At 46.4% G+C, this 18844-nt stretch overlaps 2 protein-coding genes across 2 annotated transcripts; both read left to right on the forward strand.

Moving 5' to 3' along the window:
- Positions 1-13697: 13697 nt before the first annotated feature.
- On the forward strand, positions 13698-14485 carry LOC139064287 (J domain-containing protein DDB_G0295729-like). The gene has a single exon (XM_070547587.1). The coding sequence runs from the start codon at positions 13938-13940 to the stop codon at positions 14346-14348; it is 411 nt and encodes a 136-aa protein (XP_070403688.1). The 5' UTR covers positions 13698-13937; the 3' UTR covers positions 14349-14485.
- LOC139064223 (probable serine/threonine-protein kinase clkA) lies at positions 14415-18339 on the forward strand (the record flags this gene model as incomplete). Its single annotated transcript, XM_070547278.1, has 5 exons — positions 14415-15473; positions 16622-16678; positions 17037-17165; positions 17466-17523; positions 18266-18339. Coding segments are annotated over 5 exons (1377 nt in total), but the record flags the coding sequence as incomplete, so codon positions are not given.
- Between the last annotated feature and the right edge of the window lie 505 nt (positions 18340-18844).

An 18844-nucleotide genomic window follows, 5' to 3' on the forward strand; every position in this document is an offset into this window, starting at 1 on the left:
TCTGACCTCAGACCAGCTGAGAACGATCAGAGTGAGATGGATCGTAGCAGGAAGTCTCAGCACTAAATAAACAGATGATCTTTTAGCTAAACGGAGGAATGGCAGCGAGCTGCACAATGACATCATCATCTCACCTCACATCACTTCCTGCAGCCACCTGAGGACATTTAACACTGATGAGAGGCCATCTGCTGCAGAGCCCAGCTCTGCCTCAGTGTGCACAAACATCTCTCTGATAATGACCTCCGACCTCTTGCACTAACGGGAGGTGGTGAAGAGGAGGAGGAGGCTTCCACCCACACAGCACCAGCTGCTGCTCCTGATTCTCCTCCATTAAATCAGTCATCACTCGCTTCTGTTTCCGCTGATAAACATGAAGCTCAAACAAAAACTGGCTTCACTCCCAAAGTCTTCAGTCTGAACTTCCTCCATGGAGCAGAAACATCGAAGACCTGAGGACCAGGACCAGGACCAGGACCAGGACAGGGACCGGGACCAGGACCGGGACCAGGACCAGACAGTCACACGGCATTGGTCCCCGCTCCAGCTCCGATGCCCCTGATGGACAGGACTGAGATATTTCCAGAAAAAAAAAAGCTGATCCCACCTGAGCAGGTGATTCAGAGCATGACGAGGAGAGCAACATCTGGGATCAAACTGAGAGTGGAGACATCTCCATCAGGTTGTCCTCTCAGTCTCCGCGTCTGTTCTAGAACCAAGGTTCATTCGGCTGTAGAAGAACTTTGACCAGAGTCTGAATACGGTACATCTGCTTCTCCAGTCTGGGTCCTCTGAACCTGCACCAGGTCCACCTGAGAAGCACAAACACAGATGTCCTCTAAAGTTCTGTAGAGGACACAGAAACTAGAGCAGGAAGGGTTCCTCTGAGTGACGAAGGAGCTGGAAACAGAGTCAGAAGGGCAGCTGCTTTTATGTAGACTGACAAACAGGCTCCGCCCACATCTGCTCTGTCTCCTCCATCCCCAGTGAGTCGTGGAGGATGGCTGCTTATACTGAGCCAGGATTCTCTGGAGGTTTCTTCCTGTTAAAAGGGAGTTTTCCTCTCCACCATCGCTGCATGCTTGCTTGGTATGAGGATTGCTGTAAAGTCACTGACACTAGTCAGTGACTTGATGCAACCTGCTGGGTTCCTTATATAGGAAACATTATTTCTGATTGGCTTAATGAACTGACCTGACTGGAATGTTTATTATGTGAAGTGCCTTGAGACGACTCCTGTCGTGATTTGGCGCTTTATAAATAAACTTGAATTGAATCTGTGGAGGACCGGTTCTGGCCTCAACAGATGTTCACTAACGCTAACCCCACAACAGCCCTTCTTTTACCTTTGACCCGAGTCTGTCCACTTAGGCCCAGCCATAAGCACCCGGGTCATCGTCACCTGCTCCGTGCAATCACCTCGTCCTGCTCACCTGTTTCACCAGCCACATGTTCACCAGCCACGTGTTCACCAGCCACGTGTTCACCAACCATATATTCACCAACCATACTGTTCACCAGCCACGTGTTCACCAGACACATGTTCACCAGCCATATATTCACCAGCCACGTGTTCACCAGCCATATATTCACCAACCATACTGTTCACCAGCCACGTGTTCACCAGACACATGTTCACCAGCCATATATTCACCAGCCACGTGTTCACCAACCATATATTCACCAACCATACTGTTCACCAGCCACGTGTTCACCAGACACATGTTCACCAGCCATATATTCACCAGCCACGTGTTCACCAGACACATGTTCACCAGCCATATATTCACCAGCCACTTGTTCACCAACCATATATTCACCAACCATACTGTTCACCAGCCACGTGTTCACCAGACACATGTTCACCAGCCATATATTCACCAGCCACGTGTTCACCAGCCACGTGTTCACCAACCATATATTCACCAACCATACTGTTCACCAGCCACGTGTTCACCAGACACATGTTCACCAGCCATATATTCACCAGCCACGTGTTCACCAGCGATATGTTCACCAACCATACTGTTCACCAGCCACGTGTTCACCAGACACATGTTCACCAGCCATATATTCACCAGCCACGTGTTCACAAGCCATGTATTCACTAGCTACGTGTTCACCAGCCATATATTCACCAGCCTTATATTCACCAGCCATATATACACCAGCCACATCTTCACCAGCCATATATTCACCAGCCATATATTCACCAGCCTTATATTCACCAGCCATATATTCACCAGCCACATCTTCACAAGCCACGTGTTCACCAACCATATATTCACCAGCCACATGTTCACCAGCTACGTGTTCACCAGCCATATATTCACCAGCCATGTGTTCACCAGCCATATATTCACCAGACACATGTTCACCAACCACGTGTTCACCAGACACATGTTCACCAATCATATATTTACCAGCCACGTGTTCACCAGCCATATATACAACAGCCACATCTTCACCAGCCATATATTCACCAGCCACATGTTCACCAACCACGTGTTCACCAGACACATGTTCACCAATCATATATTTACCAGCCACATCTTCACCAGCCATATACTGTATTCACCAGCCACATCTTCACCAGCCACATCTTCACCAGCCATATATTCACCAGCCACATCTTCACCAGCCACATCTTCACCAGCCACATCTTCACCAGCCACATCTTCACCAGCCATATATTCACCAGCCACGTGTTCTCCAGCCACATGTTCACCAACCATATATTCACCAGCCACGTGTTCTCCAGCCACATCTTCACCAGCCATATATTCACCAGCCATATATTCACCAGCCACATCTTCACAAGCCATATGTTCACCAGCCACATCTTCACCAGCCATATATTCACCAGCCACATCTTCACCGGCCATATACTGTATTCACCAGCCACATCTTCACCAGCCATATATTCACCAGCCAAATGTTCACCAGCCACATGTTCACCAGCCACATGTTCACCAGCCATATATTCACCAGCCATATATTCACCAGCCATATATTCACCAGCCACATGTTCACCAGCCACATGTTCACCAGCCAAATATTCACCAGCCAAATATTCACCAGCCATATATTCACCGGCCATATACTGTATTCACCAGCCACATCTTCACCAGCCATATATTCACCAGCCACATGTTCACCAGCCAAATACTGTATTCACCAGCCACATCGTCACCAGCCACATCTTCACAAGCCACGTGTTCACCAGCCCCATATTCACCAGCCATATATTCACCAGCCACGTGTTCTCCAGCCACATGTTCACCAACCATATATTCACCAGCCACATGTTCACCAACCACGTGTTCACCAGCCACATATTCACCAGCCACGTGTTCACCAGCAACATCTTCACCAGCCATATATTCACCAGCCACGTGTTCTCCAGCCACATGTTCACCAACCACGTGTACACCAAACACATGTTCCCCAATAATGTATTCACCAGCCACATATTCACCAGCCATATGTTCACCAGCCATATATTCACCAGCCACATCTTAACCAGCCATATATTCACCAGCCACACGTTCTCCAGCCACGTTTTCACCAACCATATATTCACCAGCCACATGTTCACCAAACACGTGTTCACCAGACACATGTTCCCCAATCATGTATTCACCAGCCACGTGTTCACCAGCCACATCTTCACCAGCCATATATTCACCAGCCACACGTTCTCCAGCCACGTTTTCACCAACCATATATTCACCAGCCACATGTTCACCAAACACGTGTTCACCAGACACATGTTCCCCAATCATGTATTCACCAGCCACGTGTTCACCAGCCACATCTTCACCAGCCATATATTCACCAGCCACACGTTCTCCAGCCACATTTTCACCAACCATATATTCACCAGCCACATGTTCACCAAACACGTGTTCACCAGCCATATATTCACCAGCCAGGTGTTCACCAGCCATATATTCACCAGCCAAGTGTTCACCAGCCCTATATTCACCAGGCTTATATTCACCAGCTACGTGTTCACCAGCTATATATTCACCAACCATATTTTCACCAGCCATATATTCACCAGCCACGTGTTCACAAGCCATGTGTTCACTAGCTACGTGTTCACCAGCCATATATTCACCATCCATATATTCACCAGCCACATCTTCACCAGCCATATATTCACCAGCCACATCTTCACAAGCCACGTGTTCACCAACCATATATTCACCAGCCACATGTTCACCAGCTACGTGTTCACCAGCCATATATTCACCAGCCATGTGTTCACCAACCATATATTCACCAGCCACATGTTCACCAGCTACGTGTTCACCAATCATGTATTCACCAATCATGTATTCACCAGCCACATATTCACCAGCCACATCTTCACCAATCATGTATTCACCAGCCACATATTCACCAGCCATGTGTTCACAGCCACGTGTTCAGCAGCCTCGTGTTCACCAGCCATACATTCACCAGCCACAAGTTCACCAGCCAAATATTCACCAGCCACATCTTCACCAGCCATATATTCACCAGCCATGTGTTCAACAGCCAAGTGTTCACCAGCCACATCTTCACCGGCCATATACTGTATTCACCAGCCACATCTTCACCAGCCATATATTCACCAGCCACATGTTCACCAGCCAAATATTCACCAGCCATATATTCACCAGCCACATCTTCACCGGCCATATACTGTATTCACCAGCCACATCTTCACCAGCCATATATTCACCAGCCACATCTTCACAAGCCACGTGTTCACCAGCCCCGCATTCACCAGCCATATATTCACCAGCCACGTGTTCTCCAGCCACATGTTCACCAACCATATTTTCACCAGCCACATATTCACCAGCCACGTGTTCACCAGCAACATCTTCACCAGCCATATATTCACCAGCCATATATTCACAAGCCACGTGTTCTCCAGCCACATGTTCACCAACCACGTGTACACCAAACACATGTTCCCCAATCATGTATTCACCAGCCACATATTCACCAGCCACATCTTCACCAGCCACACGTTCTCCAGCCACGTTTTCACCAACCATATATTCACCAGCCACATGTTCACCAGCCATATGTTCACCAGCCATATATTCACCAGCCACATCTTCACCAGCCATATATTCACCAGCCACACGTTCTCCAGCCACGTTTTCACCAACCATATATTCACCAGCCACATGTTCACCAAACACGTGTTCACCAGACACATGTTCCCCAATCATGTATTCACCAGCCACGTGTTCACCAGCCACATCTTCACCAACCATATATTCACCAGCCACATCTTCACAAGCCATATAGTCGTCAGCCATATATTCACCAGCCACGTGTTCACCAGCCATATATTCACCAGCCACATCTTCACCAGCCATATAGTCACCAGCCACGTGTTCACCAGCCACGTGTTCACCAGCCATATATTCACCAGCCCCGTGTTCACCAACCATATGTTCACCAGCCACGTGTTCACCAGCCATTTATTCACCAGCCAGGTGTTCACCAGCCATATATTCACCAGCCAAGTGTTCACCAGCCCTATATTCACCAGGCTTATATTCACCAGCTACGTGTTCACCAGCTATATATTCACCAACCATATTTTCACCATCCATATTTTCACCAGCCATGTGTTCACAAGCCATGTATTCACTAGCTACGTGTTCACCAGCCATATATACACCATCCATATATTCACCAGCCACATCTTCACCAGCCATATATTCACCAGCCACATCTTCACAAGCCACGTGTTCACCAACCATATATTCACCAGCCACATGTTCACCAGCTACGTGTTCACCAGCCATATATTCACCAGCCACGTGTTCACCAACCATATATTCACCAGCCACATGTTCACCAGCTACGTGTTCACCAATCATGTATTCACCAATAATGTATTCACCAGCCACATATTCACCAGCCACGTGTTCACCAGCCACATCTTCACCAATCATGTATTCACCAGCCACAAATTCACCAGCCATGTGTTCACAGCCACGTGTTCAGCAGCCACATCTTCACCAGCCACATCTTCACCAGCCATATATTCACAGCCACGTGTTCACCAGCCACGTGTTCACCAGCCATATATTCACCAGCCACATCTTCACCAGCCACGTGTTCACCAGCCATATATTCACCAGCCACATCTTCACCAGCCATATATTCACAGCCACGTGTTCACCAGCCACGTGTTCACCAGCCATATATTCACCAGCCACATCTTCACCAGCCACGTGTTCACCAGCCATATATTCACCAGCCACATCTTCACCAGCCTTATATTCACCAGGCATATATTCACCAGCCACATCTTCACCAGCCACGTGTTCACCAGCCATATATTCACCAGCCAAATATTTACCAGCCACATCTTCACCAGCCTTATATTCACCAGCCATGTATTCACCAGGCATATATTCACCAGCCACATCTTCACCAGCCACGTGTTCACCAGCCATATATTCACCAGCCACATCTTCACCAGCCTTATATTCACCAGCCACATCTTTACCAGCCTTATATTTACCAGCCACATCTTCACCAGCCTTATATTTACCAGCCATATATTCACCAGCCACATCTTCACCAGCCTTATATTCACCAGCCATGTATTCACCAGCCACATATTCACCAGCCCCGTGTTCACCAACCAGATGTTCACCAGCCACGTGTTCACCAACCATATGTTCACCAGCCTCGTGTTCACCAGCCATATATTCACCAGCCATGTGTTGACCAGCCATATATTCACCAGCCATATATTCACCAGGTTTATATTCACCAGCCACGTGTTCACCAGCCATATATTCACCAGCCATGTGTTCACCACCCACATATTCACCAGCCATATATTCACAGCCACGTGTTCACCAGCCATATATTCACCAGCCACATCTTCACCAGCCACATGTTCACCAGCCACGTGTTCACCAGCCATATATTCACCAGCCATATATTCACCAGCCACATCTTCACCAGCCATATATTTACCAGCCACATCTTCACCAGCCTTATATTCACCAGCCATATATTCACCAGCCACATCTTCACCAGCCTTATATTCACCAGCCATATATTCACCAGCCACATCTTCACCAGCCACATCTTCACCAGCCACATCTTCACCAGCCTTATATTCACCAGCCACATCTTCACCAGCCTTATATTCACCAGCCACATCTTCACCAGCCACATGTTCACCAGCCATATATTCACCAGCCATATATTCACCAGCCATATATTCACCAGCCAAAGGTTCACCAGCCAAATGTTCACCAGCCAAATGTTCACCAGCCTTATATTCACCAGCCACATCTTCACCAGCCATATATTCACCAGTCTTATATTCAACAGTCTTATATTCACCAGGCTTACATTCACCAGCCCTGTGTTCACCAGCCATATATTCACCAGCCCCGTGTTCACCAACCATATGTTCACCAGCCACGTGTTCACCAACCATATGTTCACCAGCCACGTGTTCACCAGCCATATATTCACCAGCCATGTGTTCACCAGCCATTTATTCACCAGCCAAGTGTTCACCAGCCCTATATTCACCAGGCTTATATTCACCAGCTACGTGTTCACCAGCTATATATTCACCAACCATATTTTCACCATCCATATTTTCACCAGCCATGTGTTCACAAGCCATGTATTCACTAGCTACGTGTTCACCAGCCATATATACACCATCCATATATTCACCAGCCACATCTTCACCAGCCATATATTCACCAGCCACATCTTCACAAGCCACGTGTTCACCAACCATATATTCACCATCCACATGTTCACCAGCTACGTGTTCACCAGCCATATATTCACCAGCCACGTGTTCACCAACCATATATTCACCAGCCACATGTTCACCAGCTACGTGTTCACCAATCATGTATTCACCAATAATGTATTCACCAGCCACAAATTCACCAGCCATGTGTTCACAGCCACGTGTTCAGCAGCCACATCTTCACCAGCCATATATTCACAGCCACGTGTTCACCAGCCACGTGTTCACCAGCCATATATTCACCAGCCACATCTTCACCAGCCACGTGTTCACCAGCCATATATTCACCAGCCACATCTTCACCAGCCATATATTCACAGCCACGTGTTCACCAGCCATATATTCACCAGCCACATCTTCACCAGCCACGTGTTCACCAGCCATATATTCACCAGCCACATCTTCACCAGCCTTATATTCACCAGGCATATATTCACCAGCCACATCTTCACCAGCCACGTGTTCACCAGCCATATATTTACCAGCCAAATATTTACCAGCCACATCTTCACCAGCCTTATATTCTCCAGCCATGTATTCACCAGCCTTATATTCACCAGCCACATCTTCACCAGCCTTATATTCACCAGCCACATCTTCAGCAGCCTTATATTTACCAGCCACATCTTCACCAGCCTTATATTTACCAGCCATATATTCACCAGCCACATCTTCACCAGCCTTATATTCACCAGCCATGTATTCACCAGCCATATATTCACCAGCCCCGTGTTCACCAACCAGATGTTCACCAGCCACGTGTTCACCAACCATATGTTCACCAGCCACGTGTTCACCAGCCATATATTCACCAGCCATGTGTTGACCAGCCATATATTCACCAGCCATATATTCACCAGGTTTATATTCACCAGCCACGTGTTCACCAGCCATATATTCACCAGCCATGTGTTCACCAGCCACATATTCACCAGCCATATATTCACAGCCACGTGTTCACCAGCCATATATTCACCAGCCACATCTTCACCAGCCACATGTTCACCAGCCACGTGTTCACCAGCCATATATTCACCAGCCATATATTCACCAGCCACATCTTCACCAGCCATATATTTACCAGCCACATCTTCACCAGCCTTATATTCACCAGCCATATATTCACCAGCCACATCTTCACCAGCCTTATATTCACCAGCCATATATTCACCAGCCACATCTTCACCAGCCACATCTTCACCAGCCTTATATTCACCAGCCACATCTTCACCAGCCTTATATTCACCAGCCACATCTTCACCAGCCACATGTTCACCAGCCATATATTCACCAGCCATATATTCACCAGCCACGTGTTCACCAGCCAAAGGTTCACCAGCCAAATGTTCACCAGCCTTATATTCACCAGCCACATCTTCACCAGCCATATATTCACCAGTCTTATATTCACCAGGCTTACATTCACCAGCCCTGTGTTCACCAGCCATATATTCACCAGCCCCGTGTTCACCAACCATATGTTCACCAGCCACGTGTTCACCAACCATATGTTCACCAGCCACGTGTTCACCAGCCATATATTCACCAGCCACGTGTTCACCAGCCATATATTCACCAGCCATGTGTTCACCAGCCATTTATTCACCAGCCAAGTGTTCACCAGCCATATATTCACCAGGTTTATATTCACCAGCCACGTGTTCACCAGCCATATATTCACCAACCACGTGTTCACCAGCCACATGTTCACCAATCATGTATTCACCAGCCACATATTTACCAGCTATATATTCACCAACCATATTTTCACCAGCCATATATTCACAGCCACGTGTTCACCAGCCACATCTTCACCAGCCACATCTTCACCAGCCTTATATTCACCAGCCATATATTCACCAGCCACATCTTCACCAGCCACATCTTCACCAGCCTTATATTCACCAGCCACATCTTCACCAGCCTTATATTCACCAGCCACATCTTCACCAGCCTTATATTCACCAGCCATATATTCAACAGCCACATCTTCACCAGCCACATCTTCACCCGCCACGTGTTCACCAGCCATATATTCACCAGCCACGTGTTCACCAGCTACGTGTTCACCAATCATGTATTCACCAATCATGTATTCACCAGCCATATATTCACCAGCCACGTGTTCACCAGCCACATCTTCACCAGCCAAATATTCACCAGCCACATCTTCACCAGCCAAATATTCACCAGCCACATCTTCACCAGCCTTATATTCACCAGCCACATCTTCACCAGCCAAATATTCACCAGCCACATCTTCACCAGCCAAATATTCACCAGCCACATCTTCAACAGCCATATATTCACCAGCCACATCTTCACCAGCCACATCTTCACAAGCCACGTGTTGGCCAGCCATTTATTCACCAGCCACGTGTTCACCAGCCACATCTTCACCAGCCAAATATTCACCAGCCAAATATTCACCAGCCACGTGTTCACCAGCCATATATTCACCAGCCACATCTTCACCAGCCATATATTCACCAGCCACATATTCACCAGCCACATCTTCACCAGCCACATCTTCACAAGCCACCTGTTGACCAGCCTCATATTCACCAGCTACGTGTTCACCAGCCATATATTCACCAGCCATATTTTCACCAGCCATGTGTTCACCAGCCATATTTTCACCAGCCACGTGTTCACCAGCCATATATTCACCAGCCACGTGTTCACCAACCACGTGTTCACCAGCCACATGTTCACCAATCACGTGTTCACCAGCCACATGTTCACCAATCACGTATTCATCAGCCATATATTCACCAGCCATATGTTCACCAGCCACAAGTAATACGAAGTGTGTTTATGGTCCCTGAAGAAGCAAACAACCCTAGAATCTTCTGGTTAAACATTCAAAGATCAATCAGGTTCATATTCCATATTTATATGGAATCATCACATCTTATTGATCATAATTAATCTGTAGTATCATCATCATCATCATCATCATCACGCTACACCTGTCTCCTCAGCCCTGGCTCACTTCAACAGAAACAGTCAGGCTTTAACAAAATCACATTAGCTATTTATTCACTTCCTGTTATAAAATCTTATGAAAAGATCAAACTTCCCGAAGAGCCTTTTTATTCCTGTTGGTTCCATGTGAGGAACGTTCTAACAGGACAGCTGACCTGAGATCAGGCTGCTGGAGGACAGAACAGCTCAACCATGATGTAAACGGACCGTGTGTGTGTGTGTGTGTGTGTGTGTGTGTGTGTGTGTGTGTGTGTGTGTGTGTGTGTTTGTTTGTGTGTGTGAGTTCTAGTGTGTGTGTGTGTGTGTGTGAGTTCTAGTGTGTGTGTGTGTGTGTGTGTGTTTGTTTGTGTGTGTGAGTTCTAGTGTGTGTGTGTGTGTGTGTGTGTGTGTGTGTGTTTGTTTGTGTGTGTGAGTTCTAGTGTGTGTGTGTGTGTGTGTGTGTTTGTTTGTGTGTGTGAGTTCTAGTGTGTGTGTGTGTTTGTTTGTGTGTGTGAGTTCTAGTGTGTGTGTGTGTGTGTGTGTGTGTGTGTGTGTGTGTGTGTGTGTGTGTGTGTGTGTGTGTGTGTGTGTGTGTTTGTTTGTGTGTGTGAGTTCTAGTGTGTGTGTGTGTGTGTGTGTTTGTTTGTGTGTGTGAGTTCTAGTGTGTGTGTGTGTGTGTGTGTGTGTGTGTGTGTGTGTGTGTGTGTGTGTGTGTGTGTGTGTGTGTGTGTGTGTGAGTTCTAGTGTGTGTATGTGTGTGTGTGTGTGAGAGTTCTAGTGTGTGTGTGTGTGTGTGTGTGTGTGTGTGTGTGTGTGTGTGTGTGTGTGTGTGTGTGTGTGTGTGTGTGTGTGTGTGTGTGTGTGTGTGTGTGTGTGTGTGTGTGTGTGTGTGTGTGTGTGTGTGAGAGTTCTAGTGTGTGTATGTGTGTGTGTGTGTGTGTGTGTGTGTGTGTTTGTGTGTGTGTGTGTGTGTGTGTGTGTGAGTTCTAGTGTGTGTATGTGTGTGTGTGTGTGTGAGAGTTCTAGTGTGTGTGTGTGTGTGTGTGTGTGTGTGTGTGTGTGTGTGTGTGTGTGTGTGTGTGTGTGTGTGTGTGTGTGTGTGTGTGTGTGAGAGTTCTAGTGTGTGTATGTGTGTGTGAGAGTTCTAGTGTGTGTTTGTGTGTGCGTGTGTGTGTGTGTGAGTTCTAGTGTGTGTGTGTGTGTGTGTGTGTGTGTGTGTGTGTGTGTGTGTGTGTGTGTGTGTGTGTGTGTGTGTGTGTTCATTTCCTCTAGTTTAGCGATCAGAGATGGGAGCGTGGGTCGGAGGCGTTTGGGTTGTAAAGTCAAACCTGAGAACCCTCTGGTGCTGCTTGGAAAGCAGAACCGGACCGGGACGGCCTTGATTAGGGTTCTGACCCGACCTCTGACAGGACCGGGAGGTTCGGAGCAGAAAGTTCATAATGGGAATCTGGCGGTGAATTGCAGCAGCCGGATCCAGAACTCCCGACTGCGCTGTGGGGAGAACATCGGATTTGAAGCCAGTGGTTCTGGTTCTGTTTAGGTTCAAACTCACGGTTCTGATCCAAATTGTAATGGACCCAGCAGGAGTACATTCAGATGGTCCTAGGAAGGTTCTGGGCTTCTCTGATGGGTTCTCCTCTGGCCAGAACCGGTTTGTCCGTGTCCATGTCACTCTGCTCTCCGTGTCCCTGGGAGACATGACGGGTCCAAACAGATCCAAGCTGAACTACACATGTGGGGTTCTGGTTCTGTTTGTTGGCCCCCTGCAGGGACAGCTTCCTCTGATGAACCTAGTCCAGAACACCTGGAGGTGGACGGTCATGCTGAGAGCGCAGGAGGATTGGACCCAAAGTGCAGAACACCAGAACAACTCCAGGCTGGAGCAGTTGTATAAATAAGTCCTTTTGTTTAGGATGACGATCAAGTCATGAGCCAGGATCTATCGTCACTAGAGAGGAGCCAAAGCCACGCTGACAAAGACAATGGACCAGCAAACAGGACAGGATGATGCACACAGCAGCTGTGATGAAGGGAATTGGGTTCAGGTGAGACTAATGAACTGAGAGGAGGAGCAGAACCAAGCAGCAGAGAACACCAGATTTAAATCCTGTAAAACAAAAGCTGCTAAACTCACCTAAACTAAACTTAAACACTGCAGGAAAAAGACCCGGGAATCTAAACACAAGTAAAGGAATGATCTAAGTGAGGAAGGAAACACACTAAAGGAGACTGGTGAACTGGAAATCTGAACCTGTAGAAAACTACAGCGGAGTGACTAGGAGAAACCTGAAGGGAGACCTGGGGGGGGGGCTAGGGACCACAAGGACACAGAACATGACTTGGACGATCCAATCTCCAAGGACAGATGGTCCAACAGGACTCAGTTCTAACAGAATTTGGTCTTTGAGTGAGCAGCACTGTCCACCGTGGACCACCGAGACATCAGAACTTCAAATCTCCTTCAGGTTTGTTTTTAACCATCAACCCTGCTCAATGGTAGACTTTCCTCGCGGGTCACCCCATTAGGACAGTGGGAGGGTTCAATGAATAAACAAGGAAAAACAAACAAACTCACGAGAAGAAGTCATGAAGCAGAAATAGGGAAACTGTCAGACCAGAACCAGAACCAGAGAAGGAACCTGGCACCAAATACATCTAGTTGTCATCTGGAGAACGTCTTGACTGGATTCCAGTCATTCCGACTCCAAGCAGGGGGAGGGGCGTGCTGATGGGAACAGCCAGCGGGAATGAATCATCAACTTCCCGTCATCTTCAGAAGGATGAAGATCTGTAGATAAACAGGAAGCAGCAGCAGAATAACCTCATTAATAAAAAGTGACTCACGTCTCTCATGGCCAAGTCCTTCAAAATAAAACATTCTGCACACAGGAAGTGAATAACTCCGGTTCCGCCAGCTGGTAAAAACTCCTTCTAACAAGCATCAAAGCTTGAACTTCAAGTTTTTAATTTTTTTTGCTACAAAAGAACGAGAACTTTTTTATCAGTGATCTCGAAAAGGTTCTTCCTTCATCATCTGAGATGTAAATTAGATGAGAGCCAGAGATCAGAGCCCCGTGGTGCTGGAGATGTAGGTTTGGGTCCCGCTGGAACAGGAGGGCAGCTTTACTCACACGGCACATTCCAACAGGGCGATTCAATGTGCTTTACAGTCGGCATGAAACGGCACCACAACAACAACAACAACGACAGCAAAAACAACAACAACAGCAAAAACAACAACAGCAACAACAACAGCAAAAACAACAACAACAACAACAACAAGAACAGCAACGACAACAGCAAAAACAACAACAACAGCAAAAACAACAACAACAAGAACAGCAACGACAACAGCAAAAACAACAACAACTACAAGAACCGCAGCAACAACAGAAAAACAACAAAAACAAGAACAGCAACAACAACAACAGCAAAAACAACTGCAAAAATAAAACAACAGCAGCAGCAACAACAAAAACAACAACAGCTAAAACAACAACAACGGCAACAAGAGCAGCAGCAACAACAACAACAGCTACATCTACAACTACAGCAACAACAACAATAGCAGCAGCAAAAACAACAACTGCACAAATAAAACAACAACAACAGCAAAAACAACAACATCAACAACAGCAAAAACAACAGCAACAACAACAACAGCAAAAACAACAACATCAACAATAGCAAAAACAGCAACAACAACCACAACAGCAAAAACAACAAGAACAGCAACATCTACAACCACAGCAACAACAACAACAGCAGCAACAACAGCAACTACAACAACTGCAGCAGCAACAACAACAGCATTTACAACAACAGCAGCAGCAACAACAACAACAACAGCAGCAACAACAGCATTTACAACAACAGCAGCAGCAACAACAACAACAACAGCAGCAGCAACAACAGCATTTACAACAAGAACAACAACAGCAGCAACAACAGCAACTACAACAACTGCAGCAGCAACAACAACAACAACAGCAGCAACAACAGCATTTACAACAACAGCAGCAGCAACAACAACAACAGCAGCAGCAGCAACAACAACAACAACAGCAGCAGCAACAACAGCATTTACAACAACAGCAGCAGCAACAACAACAACAACAGCAGCAACAACAGCATTTACAACAACAGCAGCAGCAACAACAACAACAACAGCAGCAGCAACAACAGCATTTACAACAACAGCAGCAGCAACAACAGCATTTACAACAAGAACAACAACAGCAGCAACAACAGCAACTACAACAACTGCAGCAGCAACAGCAGCAACAACAGCAGCAGCAACAACAGCATTTACAACAAGAACAACAACAGCAGCAACAACAGCAACTACAACAACTGCAGCAACAACAGCAGCAGCAACAACAGCATTTACAACAACAGCAGCAGCAACAGCAACAACAACAGCAGCAGCAACAACAGCATTTACAACAAGAACAACAACAGCAGCAACAACAGCAACTACAACAACTGCAGCAGCAACAGCAACAACAACAACAACAGCAACAACAACAGCATTTACAACAACAGCAGCAGCAACAGCAACAACAGCAACTACAACAACAGCAGCAACAACCAGGAGAACACTAATTCTAATCTACACAGATACAATCTAGCTTACCCCGGCTTTCCAGCGGAGCCGTCAGCAGCACGTCTTGCTGGCGTAAGCTGCTGCTCGGCCCTTCCCACGAGACGTGAAGCAGCAGGGGAGCAGCTGTCACCGACAAGAGCACGAAGTCACACGAGTGACTTCGTCAGTAAACACAACAACAAGCAGGAGAAAATTACAACATGGTTTGTGTTTTATGTTCTGTCCGTTTTATAATCGTCAATACGGACCTGAAAAACAAAGGAGACCGCTAGCTAGGTGATAACTTCTCATGGGGACGCACAGTTAGTAACTTGTTTTAAAAGTAAAGCAACCGGAAGGCAGTACGTTCTTTATTCTGAAAATCTCGGAAGCTTCTCTCCATTTCCGCGTCTGATTTCCTGTCTTTCCTTCCCCAAAAATGTCGAACTTGACCCGTTTCAGAGGCGCCGCGCGTAGAAAATAGAACCGGCGCGTAAAGGCCGCGACATGCTGCTCCTGAGACGCGGCCGACTCGCGCTGCTGACGGCTCCGGTGGAAAAGGTTCTGTTGACCACAGCGGTTCCTATCAGCAGCTATGACGTGCTGCTGCAGTAACGTGCTGCTGACAGCTGCTGTGGAAAGCCGGGGTGAGAGCTAAAAGGAACAGACAGAATTAAGGATGAGCTATTACATCACACATTACAGTTCCACAACACATCATTCAGATGCCGATGAGTACATCAGGGTGTTAAGTTGTGATTTAAACAACACTAGGGCTGGGGCGCCTCTGAGGTCTAAATGCATCTCCACCATGTTTGGTTCTGACCCGAGGTTCTACCAGCTGATTGCTTCCTAAGGATCTCAGAGCCCTATTGGGTGTTTATACAGGAATGAGTTCTGACATGTATTCTGGCCCCATGCCATTGAGTGATTTATAAACCAGTAGTAGCACTTTGTAGTCTGTCCTGTAGTTTACTGGTAACCAGTGTAGGAATCTAAGAACAGGAGTGATGTGCTCTGTTCTCTTAGTTCTTGTTAAGACTCCAGCAGCATTCTGAACAAGCTGCAGTGGGAGTTATGATGATGATGATGATGATGATGATGATGATGATGATTTGGCTTGGCTAGTGTTTCTCTTTCAGTTCTAATATGAGGTGACGATTGTAAAGTAATACATTATATACATATTCAGAATGGCGTCTACATTTATGCTGCATCTAAACGTTTAAATGGTCATTTGGGTTTGACTTCATAAGATGAACCTGATTAAAGTGGAAAGAGGTCTCCAGTCTAAGAGGTCAGTGTCTCTGATGGTACCACTCAATCTGGATGTTTGGTGTTTGTTTTTTAACTTTCTTTTTGTGAGTTTGCATTTTAGCCATCTATTCACTTTAGAAGAGCCTGAAAATCTGAAATCTAAATATTTGTATTTTACTTTATGTTTATATTTGATTTTAAATGTTAATGTTTAGTGTTATTATTTGGATTTGCGGTCAAACATTTAGACATAACATTGTAATTAACTAGAGACATGTGGTGATTATTTTTACGTCTTTATTAAAGCGCTACACAGGCCCATCCTGTCCTGCCTTGCCTCTCTAAAGTCAGTGAAAGTTAGTCAAACAGCTAACTCGCTATCGGGAATCCAGCAGTATTATTACCCCCACGCAGTCCGGCTTCAGAACTGGCCATGGATGTGTCTCTGCAACACTTCAAGTGCTGAATGACATCATGTGTGCCGTTGACAACAAGGAACATTGTGTGGCTGTGTTTGTTGACTTGGCTAAAGCCTTTGACTCGGTAGACCATAACATCTTACTTAGCAGGCCCAAACATACAGGACCTTCTCAGGCGTCCGTGGCGTGGTTCAGAAGTTGTATCTTAGGTCGTACGCCAGTGAGAACAGAGGGTTACCAATCTGCTCCTCTACCTCTATCTATGGGTGTTCCTCAAGGGTCGATACTGGGCCCAGCCTCATTCAGAGTCTATATTAATAACATTGTTCATGCTGTTGACAGTTCTCATATACTTTTATATGCAGACGACACCATTTTATATTCATGCAGTTCTTCCTTGAACACAGCTTTGTCCTCCTTGCAGCACAACTTGAATCATCTTCAACATGCCTTCTTCAACCTTTATCTTCATTTAAACACAAGTAAAACAAAGTTCATGATCTTCAATCAGAATTTTCCACCCTAGTGTTGTTTCCCTGGATGGTACAGAGCTTCAGCTCGTCAGTTGTACCTAGAGGAGTTTCAGCTTGGTAAATAACAGCAGACAGCTACAGCCTATAAGCGGGACTCTCCCATATTCCAGTCAGAACTGACAAAGCTCCTCGGATGAGAAGCAAAACGTCTTCAAGAATCCAAAGAAGTCCAGCCGCCTTCATTTGAATCCTTTGGATTACCATCACCTGGATGACTGAGAACCTTCACCAGCAATTTGTCAGTTCCTATAAGTATCTGGTGTCTGGCTTGGCAGCACACTTTCATCTGACATTCACATGAATTCATTACGTTCTAAAGTCAAGTGAAGACTTGGGTTTCTATAGCAACAGGTCATCCGTTACTCATTCTGCAAAGCAAACCTTGGTCAACATGACAATCCTTCCATCTTAGATGACGGTGACATCATTTATAGGACCGCTACCTAAAAACGTCTTCATAAACTCGATTATTCATCACTCAGCACCCCGCTTGGTCACTGGTGCCCCTTTCACTACTCATCATGTGATCTGTACTCACTCGTTAACTGGCCTTCGCTCCATTCCTGCAGGATGTTACACTGGTTGTGGTTAGGGTTACCCTAACCCGTCATTTCTTCTCTCATCATCATCACGTCCAACAACCAGCAACGTTTACGTTCCAGTAACCTCATCTCTACGGTTACTCCCAAAGCTCGCACCTCCTTTGGCCGCTCCTCATTCCAGTTTGCTGCTTCCAACGACTGGGATGAGCTGCAGAACCACTGAAGCTCCCTACCTACATTCCATTATCTACCCTCAATAATTCATGGTGATCAATAGTTTGTGATCAGTGTTCTTCTGAGTACTAAAGACTGTTTTAGTCCGTTCTGATTGCTCGTACGTGTTCTACATGAGAAAAATAGTGATAATAATAATAATAACACATCTAACTTATATAGCACTTTTTAGGACACTCAAAGACGCTTTCACACACTGTTAGTGATGTAAGCTACTACGTAGAGGTGAGGCTGCCATTTGGCACCGTCGGCCCCTCTGACCACCACCAACACAGGCAAGTTGGGTGAAGTGTCTTGCCCAAGGACACAACAGCAGAATACCGCTGGCAGGAGCTGGAATCAAACCCATGACCCTCCGATCATGAGGCAACCCGCTCTACCACCTGAGCTCCTGCTAGAACAGTCCGTGGTCTTTATGTCTAACTGTTTTATCTTGTATGATGTATGTTACCCGTTTTCTTTGGTGTAAAGCTAACGACGTGTGAGCGGCTGCC

Source organism: Nothobranchius furzeri, chromosome 19 (genome assembly GCF_043380555.1).
Source record: "Nothobranchius furzeri strain GRZ-AD chromosome 19, NfurGRZ-RIMD1, whole genome shotgun sequence".
Classification (NCBI taxonomy): Eukaryota; Metazoa; Chordata; class Actinopteri; order Cyprinodontiformes; family Nothobranchiidae; genus Nothobranchius; species Nothobranchius furzeri.

Excerpts from the sequence above, each read along its gene's own strand:
- LOC139064287 (XM_070547587.1), top strand. The coding sequence starts at position 13,938 with ATGTGCTTTACAGTCGGCATGAAACGGCACCACAACAACAACAACAAC.